Source organism: Egretta garzetta, unplaced genomic scaffold, assembly GCF_000687185.1.
Source record: "Egretta garzetta isolate BGI_Z169 unplaced genomic scaffold, ASM68718v1 scaffold2, whole genome shotgun sequence".
In the NCBI taxonomy this organism is placed as follows: domain Eukaryota; kingdom Metazoa; phylum Chordata; class Aves; order Pelecaniformes; family Ardeidae; genus Egretta; species Egretta garzetta.
This window is the reverse complement of record NW_009258894.1, coordinates 3,268,148-3,277,167: the sequence shown is the minus strand read 5'-3', so window position 1 is coordinate 3,277,167 and position 9,020 is coordinate 3,268,148. Positions and strand designations below refer to the sequence as shown.

The 9,020-nt window shown below is 39.1% G+C and overlaps 1 protein-coding gene across 2 annotated transcripts in view; it reads right to left on the bottom strand.

Annotated features, from left to right (window-relative positions):
- ZFYVE26 (zinc finger FYVE-type containing 26) overlaps positions 1 to 9,020 on the bottom strand; it is a 50,881-nt gene that overhangs the window by 40,541 nt on the left and 1,320 nt on the right. For both annotated transcript variants that reach the window (XM_009634180.2, XM_035889806.1), the window contains exons 2-9: positions 8,816 to 9,020; positions 7,262 to 7,340; positions 6,322 to 6,411; positions 3,899 to 4,451; positions 3,071 to 3,201; positions 2,044 to 2,208; positions 1,153 to 1,241; positions 696 to 856 (exon numbers count right to left, since the gene is read on the bottom strand). In XM_009634180.2, the coding sequence (XP_009632475.1) occupies positions 696 to 856; positions 1,153 to 1,241; positions 2,044 to 2,208; positions 3,071 to 3,201; positions 3,899 to 4,451; positions 6,322 to 6,411; positions 7,262 to 7,340; positions 8,816 to 9,006 (1,459 nt within the window). In that variant the 5' untranslated portion in view covers positions 9,007 to 9,020. The remainder of the gene's footprint in view (positions 1 to 695; positions 857 to 1,152; positions 1,242 to 2,043; positions 2,209 to 3,070; positions 3,202 to 3,898; positions 4,452 to 6,321; positions 6,412 to 7,261; positions 7,341 to 8,815) is intronic.

Below are 9,020 nucleotides of genomic sequence, written 5' to 3'. Positions count from 1 at the left end.
CATAGGCCGCAATCAAAAGAGTGGACAAGGAGAGTCACTTCTAAGTGAACTAATGCGTTTAGTAATCTCAGGTATTCTAGGCACCAAATTAGAACATGGGAAGATGACAGAAGTGAGGCAAGAGGGATGAAAACACCAAGAGGGATGAAAACACAGCCTGTAGGTAAGCCTTACTGATTTTTAATATTAAAGTAGATTTGGTAAGACTTAATATTAGAAGAAAAAAAAAAGAATTTTGTGTCTTTCAAAAATGAAGATGCTATAGTATGAGATATTGTCAATTTCATCTGGCTTTGCCCTTTGATTTTAAATTTAAGCGCACAGATGGCTGAAATCCAAAACATACACTCACTTTTCAAGATAAGGATATGACACAGTACATAAGTTACTATGAGTAGCACATCTTATGAGCATGTAAAAGTCTTGTTACCATTTTGAAAAAGCTCTTTCAGAGATCTGTCCTTGTAAGATCAAAGAGATCTCACAACTTTCTTGGGAGACAATTTACTCCCCAAAATTATTCTAAAATAACTTCCACATGCTCTCTAGTTGTCTTCTGCACAACAGCTGATAAGCAGTACCTTCCTTATTTACAGGAGTAGGTCAAAAGAACACATTCTTCCTGGCAGAAATTCTGAGCAGCACATACTTGATGGATCGGGATTTTTCTGTGTTCCCATGACCCTGACATTTACCCTGCATCTGTTGGTCTCTAGCAGGAACCTTTTGAAGCAGCTCAATAACATCGTCTTCATTCAGTGCCAGAAGATTAGTGAGATGATGAAGAGAGTACACTGCAGTGTGGCAATCTAGACTGTGCAAGTGTTGCAAAAGAACATTCCTTGGGATAGTAACACTGCAAAAGAGAACAAAGAAAGAAGTGGCACAAACAGATTTAGGTCTCTCAGCTATGTTTAAAGTTGTATCTCCCACTCCAATTCTGATTCAACCAAACTACTGCAGTTAAAAAGAAAAACAAATAGCATAACTAATGCCCATGAAGCAACTTTGTTAGCTTGTGATATACAGTCACTAGGAGATGATTAGCCAAGATTCACAGAAAAGAACACAGTTTCTATTTGCATACATAAATTGACTAATAGGCAGATTTGGCAAGACAGTTTGGAAAAAGTACTTCTGATTCAATTTTACCTGTTTTGCTGTATGCACCATTCAAGAACTTCCACTTGAGCCCACAGCCCATCACAGAAATCTTTCAGTACTGAATCATTGCACATATCCTAAATGGAAAGACAAATAAAAGAATCCCTTTACAACAAATCCTCTAGTCAGACAGCAGAACCAGGCCTGTGTCACATATGAGATGTTCATAAGACTTCTTTATCCAGATGGCAACTTTCAAGTACAGAAGATCGCCAGTTTTATTAACAAAGCCAGCAAGGAAGGGCTATTCTGAAGGAGCATCAAAATCATTCAGCCTCTACTCAACACATCTACAGACCATGGAAAGGTAGCTACATCTTTTTCAAGGTTAGCTTTCAAAATGCAAATTAATGCTTCTCAGTAACAGTCTAAGACACTAACCTCTAGAACTAACACGTACTAGAACAAATGATATACCGGGTAGCAGACTGTTATTCTTCTTTTCCATCTAAAGATGCCTGCCTGCTAAAATCAGATCTAAGACTTTCAATTTGCAGAGGCTACTGAATAGACCTGCAGTCTATTACCAATTGATGGCAACTCCCTTAAGGCAATACCAGCCTTGATCTGCCTCAACGATCCAGCAGTGCAAGGCTCGCTTTCTCCCCACCTCTGTCATCCAAGCCACTTCCCTGCAGGCAGACATCATCTGAACTGCAACTACACCCTCAGAGTTAGAACCTTCTCTCTTCTTCAAAGATGAAGACTCCCCCCAAACAAGGTGGATCTTTCAGTCTTAGTTTTTTTAATTCCATTCTGAGAAAGATTAACTGGAAACTCCCTGGGAACTCGCCAGGTTGATTTATTTTTGTTTTTGCAAACAAATTGCATTATCTGGACTCAGACTGGGATACTGCCACTTGCTTTCTGCTGATCTACCTGAGTTTTGTGAAGACTCCATAGCAATGCTTTTGCTGATTCCAAGCTCTGACAATGAGTCCATCCTAGCAACACCAAAAGGCGGCTAAGGGGGTTGAACTCTCTCCTCAATAAGTTGTTCAGGCCCGAGTAGTCTTCTCTTTTGAGTAAAGTTAATGCAGTCACCTAGAAAACAAAAGGAAGAAGTATTTATCTTTCCAAAACACAGAGACCCATAATGCCTGGCAGGTTATGTACGAGAGTAGCCATTGCAATATTGGCTTCACTAAAACAGTGATGTTGTGCATTTGGAACTTCCCTAAACTTATATTTTCCAAGCCATCCAGTTACTCTTCAGTAAAACTGTCATGAGGAAAAAAAAGAAAACACATCATTTCAACTGCTCACTACAGAGCCAATTCACGCTCCCTCACTACATTATCTTTACGTTCTTTCTATTGATTATGTCTCTGTCAAGGGCATTATGTAAGAAACTTGAATGAGCACATTATTTAGAAGTGGAAATACATTCAATCTTAAAAACTTGCACTTTAACAGTGACCATCTACCTGTACTTTATTTCTTCTATCTATGTAAATACATTAAAATAATTTAATTCATACCAGAGTATTTTTCACTAGGTCTTCAAGCTCTTTAAAACACAGATTTTACTGTGCTAACTAATGTCACTGCCCTAAGCCAACCAGCATCAGAAAAGCAAAGCAATGAGTTCAACGTCATGGGGTCAATCAAGTGGCATATCCAACAAAATTACAAGCAGAACACAGGACTTCTTAAGTCTTGAAGATCTAGTTTTCACTCCGCATCCAGATGAGCTTTTCCAAAAATCTCACTGAATGTTTTGAGTTCATCACACAGCTGAAAGCAGTGGAGTTATCACCAGTTACCTCCTTGTTCCTACAAGTCATGACCACTAGTAAACACTATTTGAACACAAAATGCTTCTGTGCACCATCAAGCTATGTTCAATACAGGGACTGACTTTAGCCACCATTGGGTTTCCCTCTTAATGATTTTATGGCCGTACCAGAATCTGTTCCAGAAAGTGCTTGCTGCTACTCAAGCAGTAGAAATAGGCTGTCTTCCAAGAAGGAGCCTCTTTGGGATCTGAGAACAGCCTCATCACGGTTCGCTCTGTATCCAGCTGCTCAGATGAACCTAAAAGACATCACAAGATTACCTTTCCAGTATGGAGGGGTACCGCTGAAAGAAGCATAATTGCTAGTAATTTAAACTGAGAAACACTCAACATTTCCTCAAATACTAACCAGCTGTTACATGTTAACAGTTAAGACTCTCAGATATTGTTACTGGATAACAAGAGAGCTAAGCTGAGAAATTTGACAGAAAATAGAAAAACAGCTGAGCTCTGGCAAGCGAACCAGGTAATCAAACTGCATCTTCTTTCCAGCTGGGATATTGGCCCACTCCACATCTCCTTCCACTTCTAGAAGTTTTCTTTTCTAGTATTAATGGGGTTGAACGTTTTGGCATTACTGAGGTAGTCGAACTATTATTGGCCTGAAATGGAACATCCTCCAACACAGATGACCCTGAGCTAGAGCTGAACCAATAAAAGCTTTATATACATATGGAGAGCCAATTTTCTAGTTACAAGCAAGATTTTCAGCAGAAGAAATGCAGAGCAGATTAAAATAGAGCACAACAACAGGTGGTAAAGGAAGCGCTCACAAAAGAAGGCAGCACAGGCTGCAGAAAGGTAGGGAGAGCCCTGGGTTCCTATGCCAACTCCTTGCTTTAAGCCATTTTAGCATCATCTTCTGCAAGACTCCATGGCTTGTTAAGGCACCCTAGCAAGATAAGAAATGAAAACAAAGCAAAAAGTGAAACAAACCTTTTTGTATTGATTTTGACACCAGAAATTTTTCTCTTGTTCTTTCTATGATAACACTGCTATACAGGCTTAACAGGCCATGGCTCTGTTTCCTCAGCATACAGCTTAGTAGCTTCTCCTCCCTCAGTGGGCTTCCCTCAGCCCAGCATACATCCAAGAGCTCCCTGAATAGGTGCCGTACCTCATCTGCCTGATGCTCCACCTCAAAAGTCACTATACTAAGAGCAGCATAAATAGTATCTACTAGTTCTCTTTGATCTAGTTCTGCTGAAATCTCAGAATTGCCCTGAAGCCTCTGCAGAGATTTCAAGGAGTCACGAAGAAATTCAACAAAGATGTTTTGTAGAGAGCAATATTGCTGGAGCGAGGAGCGATCTGTGCCTTGTTCCTCCTGGAAGAACTCCAGCAGGGCTTTTGCTCTCTGGGGAGCCCGCAGCAAAAGCTTCCGAAGAGCTGAAACAACGTCCAAACTGAATCTGTGAGAACAGACATTTCTTCTTTTCCTGTCCGTGATGTGCTTGTTCTGGGAGCACTCAAATGCTTCAAACAGTTCCTGGTAGGGAAATAATAAAAGAGTGAGCCTTTCAGACTCCATTAAAAACATGAAATAAATTATTTAAAAAACAGGAGAAACTTGAAAGCAGAAGATAAATCAATTTGGAAGCATCCTATTACCTAGGAAATCCATTAATAATGGTCCACCTTGTCCAATATCCTTCCTAGAAGAGTTGATATGCCTGAACACGTAACAAAATATAAAGAATCCTATAATACACAACTACACTATATGAGCCATGTGATCAGAAGCAAGTTACCTTAGCTCACAGGCAGCTCCTATGGGATGGCTGAGGTACTACCATGTTCTACCTCTTAGCAATGAATTGATTCTTTCTTTTTAATCCTACTTTTCCAGATTCATACCATCTATCTACCAACTGCATCATCCTCATCAACAATAATTTTTCAAACTTGGTTAAAACTGGCCAACAGAATCAGAAGCCATCTCACAGACTTCTTCCTTAAGCAACAATATTTTTTTTTGCTAACAGAAGCAAGCCTACAATTCCAGAACTAGGAAGGGGAAAACAAACAAACAAACAAAAATCCCAGTTAGCTCTCCCAGTAAGGGGTGGGAAGGTGAGGGACAACCCAGTTGAATTCAGCAGCACTTGCAGCACTTCTGCAACTATGTTAGTGCTGTCCTTGGCTGGAAGAGACAAGTTGGGAAATATGGAGGAGAGGGGTAGTTGGTGTGCACAAAAATGAGAAATATTAGCAGTAAAAGACATGTCCATAAGATCCTTTTCTTTATTTGCTGGACCAAAACACAATTTTACTTCCTAACATGCCTCTGACAGTAATTGTGACAAAGATATGAGGTTGCTGAATCTCCTGTTTCTGTGCAACACTGCAGACAATGGTGTAATCTTTCGTGACCTTGGAGGTTAGATAGTAACATACACAGACTTCATTAGTCATTAACAGGCTTCAAGCAGATTTATTTTAATCAACAGTCAAGTCTACCTTGCTTGCTTTCATCTTGTAATTGCTAATTCTGTATCCTTAGAGAAATACTGAACACCCTTTCCTTATTTGTATTTAAAAGCTGCAAATAGCCTCTGAATATAATGTTTTGATTTTCCTCTTAAAAAAAGGCAAACAAAAAAAATTATTTTAAGAATTAGAACCTGTAAGACTAGAAGCAACATCTGAGGACATTCCACACGCCAATTCTATTGTAATCAACACCAAATTAGGACAGTTACAGTTAGTAACTCTCCTGATTTTCTGCTCTATACTTGCTTTTGATATTAATCCATGTTTGTGCATTTCCATATATTTCTCAAATAAACCAGTCTGCATGTATTAATTAATAATGGAAAAATGGGTCCTGGACCTCAGAGTGCACATCATACCAATTACCAAATAATGTCAGTAGTAACAGTACAGCACCCAAACACTTCCAGGAAGGGGGAAAAGAGGTGTGGAGGAGATGAAAATTAAGATCTTAGGAGGAAGAAAAAGAAAATAGACATACTTTTAAAATGTGCTACCTGACCATGGTTTATTTTGGTTCACAGAGAGTTTTAGTTTTATGACTACTAAAGGAGTTTATAGATATAAGACTGTGGCAAGTAGCTGCAGTCAGGACTGAAGTGTGTTAGAAAGATGACGTAGAAAAGCTTGTTCCTTGCCTGCCTACAGCCTCCTCTCTAGCCAGAGAAATCACTTGTGGGCACATTGGATTAACTTCAGAAAGGGATCTGAATTACAGTCTCTTTCAGTTGCCTAGAAGACTAATAATACACTAGCATCTCAGGCAGTCAAGTTAGCAGGGAGTGTTAACTTCAATCCCAAAACCTGATTAAGTTGGACATGCTGCATAACTAACAGGAAGAACTAGTGCATACCAAGTAGCTCACCTTTAGGACTTCCTCAGAGACATCTTTCTGTAGTTCTTCCAAGAACAATAAAAATTCAGTTTCCTTCTGAAGAACAACTGGAACAGTTTTCTGAAACAATAGAAGAGAATGGGAAAGATGTTAGCCAATAAAACTTTTATTTATTTACATTACCATATAAACTTAATCTTAGCTATTTCACTAACAGTTTGAGGCAGACTGAAATATCTCTCTGAAGATACCCAATTCTCAATTAAAGGCTATTCCACAATTAGGTTCTGCTCCCGCACCAGTGGATTCCATTTATCTATATATTTGGAAAGAGAGACAAGTGTCACTTTGTCAGGAATTACAATCCCATCAATTAGAGACAATTCCTCAGAAGATAAAGAAAAAATGCAAGTCTAAGTAGTAACAAGGACAAATGAATTTTAAAAAAGGATGATCACACATCCCAGTGTACCAATTTAAAAAAAAAAAAAGAGGAAAAAGACTAGTTTCTCCTTTACTCGTGAAACATACTGCACCTGTCTGAAAACAGCAATACACCAAGAACATCCCTCACCATCTAAAGCTTATAAATAATTGTCTGATGTCTGAGCTATTTCATCTTTAATGTAAGAAAGGTGCTACACAAATGCAGAAGTCGATACATTCATGCTTTCCATTTACAGAAATACTCAATGCTAAAAAACCAACTTCTGTTACCTAAACAACAATAACAACAAAAAAAAAATCCTGATTTTTCTCTCCAGTGTGGAGAAGATTAACAGTTGTTTCTTGACAAGTTTGTTAAAAGCAAAAGCAATGCACCTTTCCAGCTACCTTGAGAACTTAATTCTGTAAAACATGGGAAAGCCTATAATTTAAATTAGCAACTAGGCAGACATGTTGCACTTGGAAGTCAGCTAGAAGTCAGAGCATTAAGTCATACTTGGAAGTCAGCTAGATGTTTCTGTACCTGATTCCTGGCAAGCCATTTCTCCAGCACAAGAAGCCAAAGCCATGCAGCTCTCCACGGGCTAGAATTCTGTCCCCATCTACAAAAGCAATAAGCACATACACTGGATTATAGAAGGTCGTTCCCATCTCCAAGATCCAGGAAAACACTGTCAGAGGTCATCTTGATTTTTGTACTTCTTTGTGTAAGATAAAACCAAAGATGACTAAATAGCTGAAGATGAGTCAGACAGGAAGAGAATGCAGAGAAACCAGAATATTGGTACTACTTACACATTAACTCAATGATTTCTGCTGTGCAAATAACTGGTTTTAGATCTGCCAAATACCAACACTACTGACATAGTTCTTTGCTTCTAAACAATGACATTTATTTCTGGTCTAAAGTTCAGTCTGTATAGCCCTCTTTGAGCACTTCAGCAGATTACTTTGAAATCTGACCACTTGCCAAACACCGCTATTTCCTGTTCTGTCTAGTTCTACCCGAAAAAATTAAACTAAGTTTTAGGTCACAGCAGCACAAGTTCAGCTCTATGTCCAAACTAAAAGTGAAGTAATGTACTAATTAAACAATGAATACTTCTAATTTCCATCAGCTTTTCATGTGCACCAGTACTTATACACACATTCCAAAACCTACAGTTAGGGAACGTATTTAGTACTATTGAATGGATTAGGAAAAGGAAAAAGCATGAGACAGTTTATTGGCCTTTAAAAATCTCAGCACTGCTAATGAAAGCCTTTAGATGTGATAGCCCATCTATCAACGATAAAAAATGCTTATGTCTCACACAGCTGTTAGCAATATTTGTCTAACCATGTGCACACCTTCCTCCAGACTCCTTTGACTGCTGTCAGTGTAAACTGTTTCTTAGAATCTTTACCAAAATGTTACACAAATTTTAATGTGAAGAAACATGATCATCTGCTTGGAGAGGGGGAATGTCAACGTTCTCTGAAGTGCTGGAAAGTCACCCTTCATATGAACCCACCTGAAAAGCAAACTAACTAGGACTGAGTAAAACCAATGCTATTTCAAAATCCAGTGTGAGAGAAATAAGAAATCAATAGCATAATTTTATTTTTTTAGTTTAAATTTTTATAAATTGGAAGATCTTTCAAGAGTTGGAAACAAGAGGACATTTATTTAAATAACTACAGTGCAGATCTTGGTGGTTCCATTTCTAAATTAACCAAAGTTCAGTGTCAAAGGAATGTAATTTCAGGAGATGTTACTTGTCCTTCTTATCCTTCAGTAAAATCTAACAATCAGTTCTGAAGCGCTTCCAAATGGTTTTAAGCTTGTATCAATCACCATGTCAACTGCATAAATGAACACAGCTCATTATCCCAAGTTGGCTGGGCAGCCTGCTAAGTGCTTGGGCAGTGATAAGATGTCAACGTTCAGGTAACAGCACAACCAGACACATCCAAGACACCTCAGCACCAAAGCAAGTGCTATTTCCCAGATTCTACCTGTCTCCTACACTCACCACTAATTGCTCCTCCTCATTTCACACTCAAGCCCACTGAACCAAAACAGTACCTTACCTACCTTACCACCACGGGACAAGCTACCAGAGCCTGAAGAATTGCTTCCACCTTCTCAGGGCCTTCCCCGTGCCACTGGCTCAGCTGGGGCACGCAGGCCTGCGCAAGCTCCCAGTCTCCATGCCGTACGCACTCGCAGAAAAACCCAAAGAGCTGCTCCAGAGAGACTGCTTCTTCGTTTCCAAAAGCATGCATCTTCCAGGACGAGC